Below are 17758 nucleotides of genomic sequence, written 5' to 3' on the forward strand. Positions count from 1 at the left end.
GGGATGAGAAAACTGAAGAGAGCCAAATTCTGTTATCAAGGCAAATAAGAGTTAGCATCTCAGATAAAGCAGATCCCGTGAAAAAGAGATTACCTATCCAACTTGGATACAGTCCTCATGCCTCATTCATTAGTTTAACAGAACTCTCTTGGAGAGTCTTTGGCAAATTGTCTTTGAAGGCCTATACTTTTGAACATTTAGTAGTAAATCCTGATAACTTTATTTTGGACCAATAAGAGTAATTCAGTCCACTTAGAACCTTCCAAGATTGCATAAAAATATGGTGTGAGTAAGACTTTGAGATTATGTCTTTTTCTGGAGGTGATGTTTCCACGTAGGGGAAGTTCCAGCTTTCTCTTTGTCAAAAAAGTATAAAATGAATTTTAAAATTATTTTTTAATCCAGTAACTGAAATGACACTGATTACTAAATCTTTTTCAAGTTTGCCATCATTTCATCCCATAAGTTTATAAATATATTAAGGATAAATACTATTAAAATAGAAAATTTAGCACATTTAACTTCTAAGAAAAATGTTACGCTCAGGTAGGTTCAACCTGAGTCTTATTTTCTACTTACCAAAGATGTGAAAATAGATCTAAAACTCTGTAGTAAGTATTAGTTTAAAGGTCTTTAACCTTTATTTAGCTAAAGGTGCTAAACTGTAACCTGGGACCCAATGCCTGACTTCTCTACTGATATGTTCACACTCTACCTTTTAACTTCCCCTGGTTACTTTCGACAGCACAGAGATTCTCAACGTAAGTTGAGCTGAGTAAAGTTCATTCAGGTTTTTTTTAGTGTGTGCTTTGACAATAATGTTGTTAGAAGATTTTAGTATAAATTATGAAAATTCTGTTTTTACATTAGCTGAATGTCCTATGAAAGAAAAGCTGTTCTCTTGCCAAGTAAAATAATTCATCTTCAATTCGGAATTAAATTGGAGGCCACTTTGATTCACCTAAAAACAAAATTTAATATCCTATGAAAGGAAGTACCATGTATAGTTTTTTTTGTCAGTTGAGTCCAATTCAAATGAAATTGATACCATAGTTACTTCTGATGATGATTCTGATGAGCTGTAATTCAGTGAAAATTTACCACTGTAAAGAGTCCTATAGGAAGCAGTGTGGAGAAATGTACAGTTAGACGTTTTGTGGCACTTTGAGCCTGAGGTGGTGGTTTTAGTTAGGATCTCATGAAGCTGCAGGGTTGGGATACAAGTACGGGGAGCTGGATATTTCCTGTAGAGTTAGCCTTTCTGGAATAACTGCAAGGCTACTTTTAACTTTTAAATTGCCAAAAGAGTAAATGTGTACTTATATATGTATAATTGAATTTTTTGCTGTACAATCTGACAGCATAGTTTATATGAATACAAAGAAAAAATGTAATGCCATGTATTAATTCTTCATACAAGTATTTCTTAAACTCCTATTAGTTATGTGTTAGGCATTCTTCCAGGTCTTAAGGCTACACACTGAGGAGAGTGGTCAAGATTCTGCTCATCTCTCATGAGCTTATAATTGTAGTGAGCTTTATTATTCTAATGATTGGGACTAAAACACATGCCAGCACTTTGTTGTTGGATCTTTATAGTCTCATTCCTGTTTGTTGATCAGCTGTTACATGCAAGGCTTAGGAACTGTAGAAATCAAAAGACACATACGATATGCCCAATCTTCCACAGAGATAATGATCCCTAGGTATTACATGAAGTTGAAGCATTACAAAAGACATGACACAGCTTGTGGACTATCTGAATCCATATTCCAATGAGCTGTTAAAATGGGATTCCCACTGCATCTTCTGGAATGTATGTATTTCTTCTGTGCTAACTCATTTTGAAAATAAAAATACCTGAGATGCAGCCATATGATATGGCTCAGGGCCTGAATTCTGGAGCCTTGTAAACCTGAGTTCAGTACCAGCCTTTTCCTTTTACTGGCTTATAGTCTTACTATGCTAATCTGATCTCATGTTCCAGACTGTACAATGGAGATAACTGTAGTACCTAACAGTACCTGGCATATAACACCAAGATAAAAGTACCTTGGTGGTATTGCTAGGATTAAAACAAGTGACGTATGTGATCTTTAGTACAGTGTCTAATAGGAATTCATTGTTATGTTTCCATTATTCCAAATAAATAACAATTTATGCTAGTTCTCAGTCATCGTTATGTGAATTCTGTATTCCTCCTTTGTCTCCTCTTTGCCAAAGTAAAACCGTCATTAAATTATGCCCTTTTTTTTTCCTTTTAAGGTTAATAGAATACTTTAGAATGTTGGGACAATTTCCACACATTAATTGGTAAGCGATAGAAGCAATAAAACCTCAGTGACTTGGACTGCTCTGAATTATACAGTATTTTAAAAGAAATGTTACTGTTTTCGTTTATATAGTATCATGGGTCAGTAAATGTTGTTCAGTAGCGGTTCTGCTGGAAATGCATTAGAGAGACTTTTGTAACTGTCCACTTAAAGTATTTCTGACCAATTTCCCTGGCCCTTCTAGAATGTATTAGGTAGGTTAATTAATGGTCTTCTGCTGTCAATGCACATAATTATGTAATGAGCATAATTCTGTCCTTTCTCCAAACTCTTATTTGAACCAGTTGATGACAGTTCACATCTCTTAAGATAATACGATTTTATGTCACAGGTTTATGCTCAGCTTTCCTGCTCTAAGCTGTCAGCTAGCTTGTACTTAGGCTGACAGTCAAAATAGTTCATTTGCATGGGCAGAGACAGAGGTATAGAAAGATTAAATAATGCCTAATTCCTCTTCACATTTAATGACACAGTCAATTAGATTCGATTTTTTAAAAACCAGTGTACCTCACATAATGAGGTAAATATCACTTGTCTACTCATGTTTATATTTATTCTAGTATATATATGAAATCTTTGGGCTTTTAGGTAATGAATTTCTACTATATTTGCCCATGAAGCTTGGTTGAGTACCATGTTTTTCCTGGCCATAACCCTCAGATTTCCTATATTTAAAGTGAATTGGGGTAGGGGGTAGGGATAAATTAGGGGTTTGGGATTGACAGATACACACTGCTTTTTATAAAATAGATAAATAACAAGGACCTACGGTGTAAACACAGGGAACTATATTCAATATCTTGTAATAACCTATAATGGAAAAGAACATGTATATATGTGTAACTGAATCACTTTGCTGTATACCTGAAACTAACACAACATTGTAAGTCAACTATACTTCAACTTTAGAGGAAAAAAAAGTGAATTGATAAAACCTTTTTTTCCCTAACCTTTAATAGGATAACTCTAAGGAAGTTACAATTATTGACTAATATTTCTCTAAAGAAAAGAATATTTTGAACAAGTCATCTATTTACTTCTTAAATAATTGAGAAATCATAGCATTTGCCATTTTAATTTGATTACCTCCCTGAATTTTGTTGTTTTTAAAAGTACACTTTATTTCTTAGTATTATCTGTTCATAAACCTTTTATATTTCTCCTAACTATTAAAATTAGCTAATCTATAAAACTGTTTATTTGTTACTCAGTAGATTTTGTTGCTTGATAGCATTTTATTCTTTACCTTCCATTTAGATAAACTTCATTTTCCTTTTATCATTCATGCTGCTATCTTAAAAAAAATCTCATTTGTACCTCTATGAAACTCATCTTCCAAAAGAGTCAGATACTGATCAGATTTTGGTTTTGTTTTTAACTATGTGTTCTTATCTTTACCCAATTTTCTCACATATATTTCCGATGAATATTAGCATTTTATATTGTTTGAGATGTAAAACCTTCCATGTTAGTGATTTGTTCCTATCATCTGTCTTTTCGTATTTTGCTTTGTTTTTTTCAGAAATATTTTTGTTATAGAACTCTGCTGCTTCATGGCATTTAGGTGGTTTGAAAGCGTTGGCAGTGTTTACTGTATTATAGTTGCTAGCTATGTTCTTTTTCTGAAGAATTGGGACTTATCTTGCAGGAAATATGAGTATTAGTAGAGGATAATCCTGATACTTTCCAGTTCCTACTTTTTATGTTTCTATTGTATAATCATTTTGGTTTGTATTTATTTATATCTAATAAACTAAGGTTTACATACTCATTTTTTTCTAATGCAAAAGGAATCCTTTACCAGTAACCATACATTTTATTGTTACCTATAGGTTCTGACAATTATATATAATGAATGCAGTTTCCTGTGTGTTTGTTTGTATCTTTAAGAAAGTTCTTAAATGATGATAGGTAATTTATATATTCTGTTAATGAAAAATGCAAAAATTGGTTTTCCTTTAATACTGTAGCATATAAGTGAAGCTAAGATGTCTAAAGTACTGGCTGTTGAGGGGAGAGGGTGTATATAGTTCAGTGGTAGAGTTGCTCAAGGTCCTCAGTTCAATCCCCAGTACATCCACTAAAAAAGTAAATAAACTAATTATCTACCCCGTGAAAAAAACAAAAACAAAAAATACAGTACTGGCTATTGTACTTGATACTTCAGGCAAATCTGTTGATACTTCTGCCAAACTTTGGGCTTAACTGAAAGGCTCTACCTGTGATTCCTAGCCCTGACTTTGCTAGTTCTTCATTTATTTTAAAGAGTATCACAAATTAGTTTAATAGAAACGTTCATACCTAATATCTATTTGGGATGAAGGAGGATAGGACATTAATATTACACTATTTGGACCCTTAATTAACCGAAAAAAAATTGAGCCTGCCTGAGCTGCTTTTGCAACCTGCCTCAGCAACATCCAGCAACCAGGGATATTGGAGATATTTTTGAGGTCCCGTGGAAACATGTGCCTGGCACCATCATGGTGTAGTGAAAGCACTGGAATTAGAAGTAAAGAAACCACTTTTCTGAGCCCAGTTTTGCAGCTGATAATATGACCTCAGGCAAGTCACTTCACTATAATATTAATCCAATTGCATAAGGTTGTTATGAATATTAGATAGGAAAGACACTTAGGACACGATCCTCAATTTCTTCATGCATACAAGGAAGAAATTCGTTTGGATGAACAACAAAATTCCTTCAGGTCTAAAATTCCGGAATTTTTAAAATTAATATAAATGATGTTTTGAAAAGTATAAAGCTTCATGTGTAGCGAATTTATAAAGTCAATTAGGCAGGAAATTGTGACCAAAGGCATGACATTTGTAGATTCTTTACAGCATGATGGAAGATGATGGCTGGTAAGCTGTCACATTCTGTCCCATCTTTCTGTGGGATTTAGTTCCAAAGTTGTAGCTTCTGGTCATTAATACTGCTCTTACTCCATATTCTCATGTTTGTAGTGGAGATTCACCAGCAAAATGTTGCTGCGTATGGAGTTATCTTTGATGTTTATTCAAATAGTTCATTCTAATAAGAAATAATACAGTTCATTATGTGTTTCAAAGCAGACTGTTTTGACCAGTCACATTTGAAGTGCTGCTTCTTTTAAGGTTTTTTATGTACTCCAGAAAGCATTGCGTTAATTACTTTTTTAGTTTTTGTTTATAGGAGATGTTTTGTGACTATTGAAAGTGGTTTAATTACTTAAGTGTACAGGTTAGATTGGGTCTGAAAAGTGGAAAGTGATGAAAGGCAGACTCAATTGCAATACCCAGACTTAACATAATATTAACATAGATGTGAGTTACTTAGAATTAAACTATTAGCTTTCAAGGTTTTTGAAGACTGTGATCTGTTAATGGGGTTTATAGACTTTTGACTCATAATAGTAGTGGGGTCTTGAGGAAATCAATATTTGTATTCTTTATTTTAAAACTTGATCATATAGAACAAAAGAATATACTTTCAAGCTAATTTCTTTCCCAACATTAAAAACTGAAAAGGATGTAAAGTTAAAAATAAAAGCTTCACGTCTATCCCCACTGTTATCCTTCCTAAGCCTGGAGATAAGTGCTGTGAATAGATTGGTGTGCTACCACCAACACTTCTGGGAATTTTTTGTGTTTATATAACTAAGTATACATGTATGTGTTCCTACTCCCCCATTCATTCTCAGTAATTTAATTTCTTTTTACTTGATATACTTGCACATCTTTCTGCATCAGTACACAAAAGATCTACCTTTTTCTTTTTCATGGCCGCATAATGTCCCACTGAATGTCTATACTGTAATTTATTTAAACAGTTCCCTATTTTTGAACATTTAGATTTTTTGCATTTAACACAATATTACCATGAAGATTCCTATATGTATATTTTGGCATACCTTTGCATAAGCTACATTGTAGCAGTGGAATTGCTGACTCAACAGATATATTGACTTGGATTTTCTTGATTCTGAATTAAGTTGAAAATTATCTCCTATGTTGATTGTCAGATTTTGTTTGTATTTTGCTGAACTACCTGTTCATATCCTTTAAACAATTTCCTACAGACTTACTCATTTTCCTTCTATTCACTTATTCATATTTCTAGAATTCTGTTATGAAATTAGTTCTGAATCACTGTATTGACAGATGTTTTCCCAATTTCTTCTTTGATTTTTGTTTTCTTTCACTTTATTTCTGTTTGCTTACTGTTTTGCTGTTCATTGGTGTTTAATTTCCAAATACTTAACCAATTTTTTTTACTTTAAGTTTTATAGACTTTGTATTTTATATTTAAGCCTTAACTTTAAGATTATTAAAATGTTATTTTTGTTTTGTTATTTTCATTTTGTATACTTAAATCAGTGATCAATGTGGAATTAATTTGGTGTAAAGAGAGAAAGAAGTAGGGCTCAAGGTTTAGCCAGCAAGTTGCCTGAAATGCCATTTATTTGATAATGCATGTTTTTGCCTAGTAATTTGAAGTGCTTTCCTGATTTTATAAATTCCTATATTTGGATGTGTAGGATTTTATAAAATCCAATGTGCGTATTTAGTCAGTTTCTGGAATCTGTATTCTTTCTATTGGTATGTCTGTATGTAACTGACACTAGTACCATACTGCTTCATGACTGCAACTTTATAAATTGTATTAATGTCTGCTAGGGTAGTTCTCATTCTCCTTTCATAAGTTACTTGAAATTATCAATTTTTTTCTAGATAAATTTTAGTGTAATTTTGTCACGTCACTTCCCCCCTCCCCCAAACAAATTAACAAACACCGTCTTGGGATCATGTTGAGTGTACATCTGTAAAAATGGGATGCGGGAATTACATCTTTTATTATAATGAAATTTTATATCCAAGAATAAGACTTGGATTTCCATTTTCAAATTTTCTGTTATTCCCCTCAATAGAGCATTACAGCTTTTATCATATAAATTCTGCACATTACTTATTAAACTTATGTATAAATATTTATCTTTTTTATTAGCCTTGTAAGTAGGACTTTTTCCTTCCATTTTTCAAATTGATTATTGTGTTTATAAAATAAAGTTACTGAGTTTTGTGTACTTGGGTTTTCCAGCTACTGTCAGCTGCAAATAATTTCTACTCTTCTCCAATATTTGATGCTATTTTCTCTTAATAATATACATCTTCTTAAAACATGACCCATTTCACCTAGTCTTTCAAATTGCATAATTTATAAATTAATAAATTATATTAATTTCTTCTGAATCTGTGGTTATATCCCTTTGTCACTTGTAATTCAAAGAATTTGAGTTTAATTGCCCTACTACAGCAAATAGTAAAGATACTGCTTCCTCAATATTATGATCTTTGAAGTTAGAAAATTCTTTCGTGCAGTTTATTTGTATGTTTTATCCTGTTGTTGCTTTTTTTAACTTTTATCTCCCATAAAAGTTTATTCTGTCAGCCTTCTAAACCAACCTTATTATTGAAGTCACTTGTTAGCTTTCTTCTAAATTACATAATTTTAATCTTTTTGATATAGCCTCATGGGACACAATTTTCTGGGATCTTTATATCCTCTTTTAGAATTTCTTCAAGAGATCTACATTTTGGCTAAATTCTTGAGGAATCTTAGTTACAATTACATTGTTTGCCTTTAAAAAATAATAGTCTAGCCTGCTATGTATTTTAAATAACTAGAGTTACTAGCCAGAGTAACTCCATCCTCAGAGTAAATATTACTGAGAACAAATTTTTAAATGATAGGTCTATTTTGTTTATGTAGTTACTTTATGTTTTCTGAGACAAAGAATCATTGACGATGTAATGGGTAAACAGTGCTTCAGCAGTCTTAAAGATATATAGGCTGTTGCATAGGCTAATTAAGTCCTGGGGTTTCCTGATGTTCAGAAACATTCTGCTGCTTAATTTTGAATGAGTTGTGAGATTTGCAAAGAAAAACATGTTTGTAAGGCAGATAGGAAAATTTCAGGGAAGAGGCAATTGGGGGCTAGTAGTAATTTATGTGATGCGTGTGTTTAAATATGTGTTAGTGTTTACATGTGTTTTTGTACAGATGTGATCAAATACTAATCTGTTTTCCAAGACAAAATGAATGTGATCATTTCATAGTAACTTCAGTAGGTTCAAATTAAACTTTGTAAGGTAACAATATCTTCTAAAAATTTAGCATTAAAGAGTGGTATAGCTGCAACTGAGTTATCTTAAATAAAGCAGCATAAAAAGGTGCTTTTAAAAAGGAAGAAGCAGTGATCTTGTGAATATTCAACTTTCTAACAATGTATTTTGGTTTAAGTGTGCTAATGATTTGCCCCCTTGACAAAGGTTTTTAGAGGATCAGTAAGGCATTACTTGAATTTGAACATGATATTAATGATTTTCTCACTCTCATTTTTTTTTTAGGTCATGGAAAATGGAAGATTTGCAAAATACAAATATTTTACCCATGTCATGATTAATAAAACAGATATGTTAATGATAACCAAAAGGTAACTTTTTCTCTCTCTCATATAATTTGATAAGGGGTTAATTGACAGCCACTCGTGAAGTAAAACAGTTGTTCCTCACCTTTTGTTCCACACAGTCACACTCATTCCAGCTGACTGTGGTTCTGTTGCACTACAAGCCTCATCCCTGAAACTGAGCATACATACAGATACATGCATACCATGCACAAACATAATTTTAAATATTTTAGTATTCGTTTCAGCCAATTAAATGGATACAGAAATTACCACAAAACTATCATCTCAAGGGTAGGCAGTACCAGTCCTTCCCCTTCTCGAAAAATACATAATTTCAGGTTATTTCAGAAGTCAATAGATTTCTGGTGGTATCTAACCATTAGAATACATAGAGATTCATTCACATAAGTAGGTATTCCTAGGCAGATCAGTAGTAGGCAGTAGGCAGATCAGTTTTTATGTGGATACTTCCAGCTACAGGTAAACCTCCAGATAAACCTGTAGACAGTAGAGGGGTAGGGATACATGCAAAAATACACAGTGACATAGCCTTGGTGGGGCAAGTGTTTGCTGGAGTTACTATAATGAAACTGGAGAAAAGAGTAAGCAAGTGCCATATTTGGGTAAGTTTCTGGAGAGTGGAGAGTGAAAATGTGGCTGAGGGAGAAGTTATGGCTAAATAGAAAGGAGTGCTTGATTAACCTGTGTGGTTTCATTCACTTCCAAAAAGGTGAACTTATACAAGTGTCTTGTTTCAGATTGACTATTAAATTTAGCAATCATTTTTAATGTTTTTAATCCTAATAATTTCTGAGCTTAAAGTTTATAGCACTATCTTAATTTTCTTGTTTAAAAAGTAACAGAAAGTAAGAAAACTCAGTTTTAGAAGGTATAAATGTGAAAGCCAGTATTCATTCTATCTCAGTCCCTCTTTTCCCCTCACCAGAGAGGCAACTACCTTTGTTTCTTTTGTATCCTTCTTGAAACACTCTGCCTATAAAAGCACACAGCTGCCTATATAAGCATAAACATACATACTTTAATGTTCATGGGAATCTATTAAACACACCTTTCTATACCATAATATTTTACTTAAGATTTATGTCCTAAAGAGTATTCCATGTCAGCATATGGAGATCTTTCTTAATTTGTAAATGACTGCCTAGTGTTCATTCAGAAGTAAGTACTGTAATGTACATCTAAGTTTGTTCTGAACTCTTAAGCTTACATACAGTGCTTCAACAGTCATTTTTGTTCATAGCAACTTTCAATCATGTTTTTATTAACCCTTCTTTGTATTGACTAAAGGAAGAGTGACTCATCGAGAGTTAAACAAGAGTCGGTTGCAAAGTTAATTATTTCCAAATACTGTAGCATTTTAGAGATGACTGTCTTTTTAAATGAGGCCACATAAACCTTGACAGAGTAAGTGTAGTGAGCTAGTTGTAGTGCATTGAAAGGTGATGTTTATACTCAGAATTTTCTTTCTCTCTGAATTTTGTGTTTGAAGATAAAAAAAATCTTTGAATCAGGAGAGGGAGTACGTGGTGCCTGCTATCAGATTAGCCTATCTTTGATTTTTCACATGGTTGAAGATACATTGGAGGACTAGTAGGCTTGTTCCAACAGCCCTGTAATCCGGGATTGGTGAAACGGGATCAGAGACAGAAAACTGAGATGAGAGAGAAATCTTGATTAGCTTTCTCCTTTTCCATTCTAGCCATGTGCCAGCTGTTTCTTTAATTCAGTCCCTTAACTTAAAATATATAACACTTAAAGAAGCCCTTGATTGTACCTATAATTGATGTTTCCACCAGAAAGAAGAATTGGGGAAGAAAGGCTTTTGAAGGAGGGATTAAATAGAATTATTATAGATACCATGAATTTACATTTCTTGATTTTTCCTCAAAATGGGGGGAAAACAAGATTTTAATTTTAAAAGCTTCTATCTAATATAGGTCGTTAAGTATATTACATGGAGTCTTATTAATAAAAGCATTTTTTTCTAAAGCATTGATTATATGAAAGTTCTCCAAAATATTGCTCGATGATTGGTTCTGTACTTTTTTCTGTTTCTTAAAAAGTTCCTTACATATTTCACTATATAAGTACTTTATATTTCTAATATAAATATGTTGTGTTATACATTTCCCACTAAGCATAGCTACAAATTTTTTTAGTTATATTTTCATTTTAATTCAGTTCAAAATATTTTCTAATTTCCCATGAGAGTCTTTGACCCATGAACTTTTTTTTAGAAGCATGATTTTAAGTAAGCACTTGGACATATTCTTACTACTTTTCAGTTACTCGTTTTCTAGTTTCATTATGATCTGAGGATATAGTTTGTATTTTAGGTCTTTTGACTTCATTAACATTTTTTATGACCCAGAATGTAGTCTCTCTTGGTGAATGTTCTGTGTGCACTTGCAAAGAATGTGTATCCTGCTATTACTGTATTATCAGACATGAGTGCTTCAGTTTTTAAAGTGGGTTCTTTTTTCCTTTTTTTGAGTGGCGTGTTGTTTGTAACAAAAGGAACATTTGGACAGCTTACTTGTGAGTGGCAGTATACTTTTGATGAGTTTACCAAAGAACCGTTCATTATTCATGGGAGAAGATTACGCATTGAAGCAAAGGTATTTTGAATAGTTTTTTTTAAAACTTGGAACAGAAAATAAGGAACTGAAATAGTCTTTACTTTTGCAGTGTTTCTACCTCTTTTGTAGATGTTGCCTTTTCTTTGTATGGATTTCCTTTACACTTGTTGTCTTACTCAGGCTTAAAGAAAAGAAAGCTAGGCCAAGAAGAAAAAAGTGCTACTTCATGTGCTCTAAAAATTGACAACTACATCCCTGGGCCCTCATTTTATGCTCAGTGACAGGGCTGCGCCCTCCCCACTGCCATCTAGCCAAGGCACGAAAGTGAGGTATTGGTGCAACTAAGAATCCCTAGCAGTTGCCTAAAATATTTTTCCCCGAAAGTCTCACTAAAAGACACTTGGAAATAGCCGATTGTTGATAGTTCTTTCTCTTTTTATGGATGTTACCTTCCTAGTTCAGTTACAGTCTTCTCGAAGGTAGAGACCATTTCTCACTGTGATTACTAGCAGTTAGCACAGTGCCTGATATTTGGATACTGATACACAACACAGTAAATTGCCAGTCATTTGGTAAATCAGCAGAGTCTCGATATCCGTTGTAGGTTGTGATGATTGCACGGGGTACTATAGGTGATACAAAGAAATACAAGATCATGTATTTGACCTCAAAGTATTTGACCAGATACCTATGCAGAAGGCCACTTTGACACTGGCTGTATTAATCAGAAATATATGACTCAGCCCAAGTTAGTTTTGTGCATTATTATCTTTTTTGGTTTGATTTTGAGAGATTTAATTGACTCATAAAACTGAAAAATCCAAGTCTATATCTTGTAGCTTAATTATCCTCAAATGACATTATTAGCATTTGTTCCCCCTCCCTTCCTCTCCTCCATCTTTGCTTCCCTCATCTAGGTTTTAATTTCTTCATTGCTGACTTCATTCCCAAGTAGGCTATCCTTTGGTGACACTATGGCCAGCAGAAGTTCCAGCTCCATATCATACTAGCTCAGCAGAATGAAAGCTTCTTACTGGGTCACCTTTGGTCACTTGCTTATTCTTGAACCAATCACTTTACTCAGGAGCTGGCAGGGGCCAGCTGGCCAGGTGAGGGTCATGGAATCCTAATGGTGCTACCAATAAGGAAGGGTCAGCTCTACCTGAAGTTTTTGGAGTAAGAAGGGTGGAAAAATAGTTGCCCAAAGGAGATTCAGGAAATTGTTACTGAAAGAAGGGGCATTGGACGCTAGCAGAACAACAGATTTGTTTTTCAGACAAGCCTGTAAACAGAACTGTCCCTGGGCCCGTGCTTAACTAGTGAAGACCATTTATCCCATCTTACTACTCATTCCAGAGACAGGGGGCAGCCCCTAAGTAGATTGGATATTAGTTCTTGAGGATCTTAGACCAAGTTACCCACTGAGAATTTTTCTGATTCACTCAGAAAATGAAAGGCCATGTGGCCACATAGGAAATGATGGATAGTAACTATTAGCCTGTTTTCAGCCCATATTGCATTTCTTGGCTTTTCATCTCCAAGGATAAACTTATCTCCTTGATTTCTTCCCCTTCCACCTTTCCCTTGAGACCTTTTATCAGCAATCTTTCTTTTTTTTTTAATAAAAGAATCTGATTTCTTCCAGATTCTGTATATGCATGGATATTGAATTACTTAAAGAAATTGTTAGACAAGTAGAACATGCTTCCTCTGTGTCCTCACCCGTGGTTAACAGAGGTCATCACATCCTCGTCCTCGAGAATCCATTCTGTTTGGCCCTCTAATGTTTAACATCCGCCATCAGACAGTTCTCCCACAAACACATCGCAGAGTACCAAAGGAGTGTAAAAACTGGAGGACCATCATAGAGGATCTATGTCCCACCCTGATTTCTTTGATTCTGAAGCTACATTCGTATTACATGACTGGTTTAAAACGTCAGAAGTTACATACATATACACAGGCACATACCCATACAACACAGATATGTATGTATATACACACAAATGTGCATATTATTTCTTAACAAAAATTATCATGAGTCCATGGCCAGATATCAAGGACTATGCGGGAAATTACCTGGAGAGGGAAAACAGTGGCACTGCTTCCAGACTTTATCTCCTTCCCATCCTCTGCATCAACCCTTTGTGGCTTTAGTAATTGAAATCTCACTTAAAACTTTCTAACTTAGATTTAGTGATAATGGATGGGTTAGAATTTAGTCATTTTTTTTCCATTTGTGTTTGATTCTTCTTGACTCCTCGTTCTTGGCTTTTTTTTTTTTCACGGCATTTCTTTATTATATTTCTACAACTATAGTTCCATTTTAATGAAGCTGTTTATTCTATTCGTAGGAACGAGTGAAGTCTGTATTCCATGCCAAAGAGTTTGGAAAAATAATTAACTTCAAGACCCCAGAGGATGCTAGGGTAAATATAATGAATCTTTTATTTAAACAGATAGCAGCTTCTCATTTTAAAGCCATGTGTGTTGGACTATTCTTTAGGACAAATAAGTTGTGTTTGTTTTTATTTTTGTGTTTTGACAGTTTCAGTACGCATAAGTAGATACTATTTCTCCAGAACTATTGTTCATTAGATTGAATTCAGCAAACCTACTTGTTTTTGAAATCAAATTGCTCTTATTTTAAATCCCATAATACTTTGCCAAAAAGACAACAAACAAAAGAAATAATTTCACTCTAATGCTAATCTACCAGCTCCAGTAACAAAAGTATAATAACCTCACATTGTTGATTTCTCTACTGTATAGCTATAATGATTTTTTAAAAATTACTGTAGCCTGGCACAAGGGAAAAAAAGAGCCAAGCCCATAGTCAGAAAATTTGGATATAAGTACTGATTCAGATCCTTCTTGACTGTAGGACTTAGGGGAGGTCCGTTAACCTTGGTTTCCTCAAAATGTGAATGATGTGAACTGAAATGCATTATACGTACTCCAGGGATTACTGCAGTTATAACAATGTGCACTGTCAAGAAAAGGAAGACTGAGTTCATTATCTACCTCAGTGGTCACAACTAAGACGCTATTCCTGACACTGAATTGTACTCACTATGTTGTGAAACTTATAATAAGAACACATGGCTTCTTTACTGAACCTCTCTGTTTGTCCTGGCTGGATGTGACTACCAGTTCACTTCTCACTTTTGGATTTCAGACCAGGAACCTCTCCCACCCACGCACATACACCTTGAACCATTTAGCATGTGCTGTGTAATTTTGTACCTAGACATTGCGATACAAGGTAACACTCACATACTAACAGTAGAAAACTGAAAGGGGGACAAGTTACAAAGAGAGAGGAACAAAGTGACTGGAGCCTCGATACCCATGTTTCCTGGAACAAGGAGACAGTGGCGCACGATAATAGCGCGCCTTTCTGGCCGTCGTCTTCGTGTTGCTGAAGGACGTCACCACCAGTTCAGTTTCTCGGTAGCAAGTTTTCCATTTAATCTCTGTCACCATGTTACTTTATCCTGGAAGGTTTATTTTGAATCCTCCTGCTCTGCCAAAAACATTCAGGAAAGGTTATTGAGCCCAGTTCTCTTTCTCTAATCTTAAAGCTATCCCCACTAGGTTCTTCTTTAGGGAAAGAGCACAGATAGCTCTGCGTAAGCCTTTCATAATGGGATAAGCCCAGTATCTCCTCCGTGGCTTCTATCCGTCATACAGGCCTAATGATAATAGATGTTATTGGCAGAAAGGTTTGCATTTTATTTGCGTTTTATTCTTTCAAAATAGAAAAATATATCAGGAAAGCACCTAAAATGTTCAAGAATGTTGCTATGCTACTACCCACGGTAGATTGTATGTAATTATTCCTACTCAATCAGTAGAACCCTATATATGGAATCATGAAGGTTTGTGATAAAGAAGTGGCATAGGTCGGAAAGAATTCTGTGTGGATACTTTCCACACTATGCCAGGGTTATTCGTCCAGCTGTCAAATTACCCTTCTCTCTCAGGATGGTTTATTTTGCTTTTCTTATTCTGAAGATGAACACCTAAGTCCAGAGATCTTAGAAAAACATTATCCCTACTATTAGATGCAGTGCCGTTGTCCCTGAGCTGTCTAGACCATTTGAGTGAGTGAATGACCTCTTCTGCAGAGTGAATTTAATTTTTGGCGATATGAGTATACTCCTAACTAAACTGGAAAGACAACTTCTAGATTTTCATTCATTACATTTTGAGCTTCATTGCAAGTTTACTGAAGTTAAGTAAATGTTGCTTTATTTCCCCATGACAGTGGATCCTCAGAAAGCTAGAAGAAGCAAGGGAACCTTCCCCGAGCCTCTGACGGAGACCACTGCCTGAAGATACACAGCAATAAATAATTACAGTTTCTACCTTATACCTTCCAAAACCTGTTCGGGAAGTATAGTACAGAAGTAATTTCAAGTACTTTTTTAAAAATCAGTTAGAATCAGGTAAAACAGCTCTGTGATTAAACTATTTCAGCTCTTTGGGGATCCATTTGGTTTTCTAATTTGAATCATGCATCTGGTTAAAATTCTAATTACTTTTAAAAGAAACATTTCTTTTATGAATCTTAAATATTGGCTCCAGGTGATTCTCTGCAGTGGTGGAGAAATTACCTATATTTAGCCTAAATTTAATGGAGCTAAAATTAATGTTCTTAGTTCACATTTTAAACTTCTGTCATGCTTACTTCAAACTCTCTGAGTGATAGGTAAATGATCAAACATTGCCTCAGTGGTATCAAGGTAACTTTGGTGGTGGTTTCTTTGGAAACATAGAAGTTCTTTTTATAGATAAATATTTTGGTATTATTTTCCTTATTTTTTTAAATAAAAGATAGGTTTGAATTATATTTGAAGTACATAGCATGACTATAAAAAATAATCTTTCTTCATTTTATATAATAGAGATTGACTAATACCTCTTCAAGCCTCATCTTAAGGGTTGAAGGAATGAATGTCATACCCCAGAAGGGAAAGTCCCTCTCAGAACTTTAAAGCCTTAGAAATACTACTTCAAGCCAACTTCATGAGATCCACTTGGTTTACCTAGGTCGTGTTTTTAATAGATTGCTGACCTTAAAGGAAAATTCCTGAAGCCTTAACAATACCAACTTCCTCTTCACTGGTGGTATGAAATAAGCAATTCGTGCCATCTTAATACGCATTATGCTTCAGAACAGACAGCCCCTCTCTATACGCATGTGGGGTAAATGAATGTACCCTAAAGTCTAACCCGGTAACCTGTCCTGTTGGCAATAGATTGAGAACTTCTGGTTTGCTTTATCTGTAATTAGATATTATCATTATATCTGTCTTAAATGTATAGCTCATCAGAACAAAAATCGTGGGCTACACATTAGTGAAAAATAAGGTCATGAGGGTTTTTTTCCTTGGTTTTTGTCCAAGATCCTTGTACCTTGATATTAATGGACTTTTTCAAGTGAAGGGGAATGACTACATGATTGTGAACCATGAAGAAAATGATGCAGTGTCGTATTTAGTTATTGAATAATAGAGTATTTGATGCATGTTGTACGTGCCACCAAATTACTATAAACTGTTTTTAGAATTGATGACTCTGTGTAAGTTAATGGTTGTGAAATTCTCCTGAGATTCCTCAAACCCTTGCTTTGTTTTAAAAGCTAAAATAAACAGCATGCCAGTCTGTAATTGCATTTCTTCCTGACCAAATCTTGCCACTAAATAGTATAGATTTTCCTCTAATTATAAAAACACATTATTTATTAATAAGTTTCTTTCAGAATGTTTTTTTCGTTGCTGAATGTAAATTTAATCAGGAGGTGACAAATTTGAAGTCTCATGATAGTGCTTGCCAACATGATGACCTTTGTTCAGAGTAGTATACACATTTTCTCTGTTGCTGAGCTCATCTAATTTTGCATACATTAGAATTAAACCTTAGAGTAGAGGTTGTCAGAAAACTTTAATCAGATTATCCTCAACTGAAATGTTGCTTTCCTAGAGTTCTAGTCATTGCCGTTAGCCAAGTACCTGATTGCCTACCCCAGTTTTATGACTTTTTTCTCAAAAAAAAAAAAAAAAAAAAAAAAAAACAGAGCCATAACTCTTTGGGTATCCCACAGTAAAGGGGAAGAGCCTGAGTGTGAGGATAGAAATTCTTTTGGCGTCTTCTGAGCCCTGCAGGAGTGGGTCTTGTACCTAGTACCCAGGCAGAGCCACTGTGCCTGTCCTCCCTGTTCCCTTACCAGTAAGAATCTAGAAATACCTTCCCTTATCCGTTCTCTACCAGTCATCTCCCCACTAACACCTCCCATCAATTCCTGTTTCTAGAGTAGAAAGACCCACAATTTCAAGAGCAGGAGTTTGTCAGTTATCTTAGAGGATTT

The 17758-nt window shown here is 34.5% G+C and overlaps 1 protein-coding gene across 3 annotated transcripts in view; it reads left to right on the top strand.

Annotated features, from left to right (window-relative positions):
• Positions 1 to 17060, top strand: part of VPS13A (vacuolar protein sorting 13 homolog A) — a 197336-nt gene extending 180276 nt beyond the window's left edge. Inside the window, exons 69-72 of one of the 3 annotated variants that reach the window (XM_010978070.3) lie at positions 8724 to 8809; positions 11301 to 11424; positions 13740 to 13814; positions 15656 to 17060. In XM_010978070.3, the coding sequence (XP_010976372.1) occupies positions 8724 to 8809; positions 11301 to 11424; positions 13740 to 13814; positions 15656 to 15706 (336 nt within the window). In that variant the 3' untranslated portion in view covers positions 15707 to 17060. Of the gene's footprint in view, positions 1 to 2265; positions 2314 to 8723; positions 8810 to 11300; positions 11425 to 13739; positions 13815 to 15655 lie in introns of those variants that run through there. The other 2 variants (XR_010382701.1, XR_010382700.1) reach the window with 2 other exon arrangements.
• The last annotated feature ends 698 nt before the right edge of the window (positions 17061 to 17758 follow it).

Source organism: Camelus dromedarius, chromosome 10 (assembly GCF_036321535.1).
Source record: "Camelus dromedarius isolate mCamDro1 chromosome 10, mCamDro1.pat, whole genome shotgun sequence".
Classification (NCBI taxonomy): Eukaryota; Metazoa; Chordata; class Mammalia; order Artiodactyla; family Camelidae; genus Camelus; species Camelus dromedarius.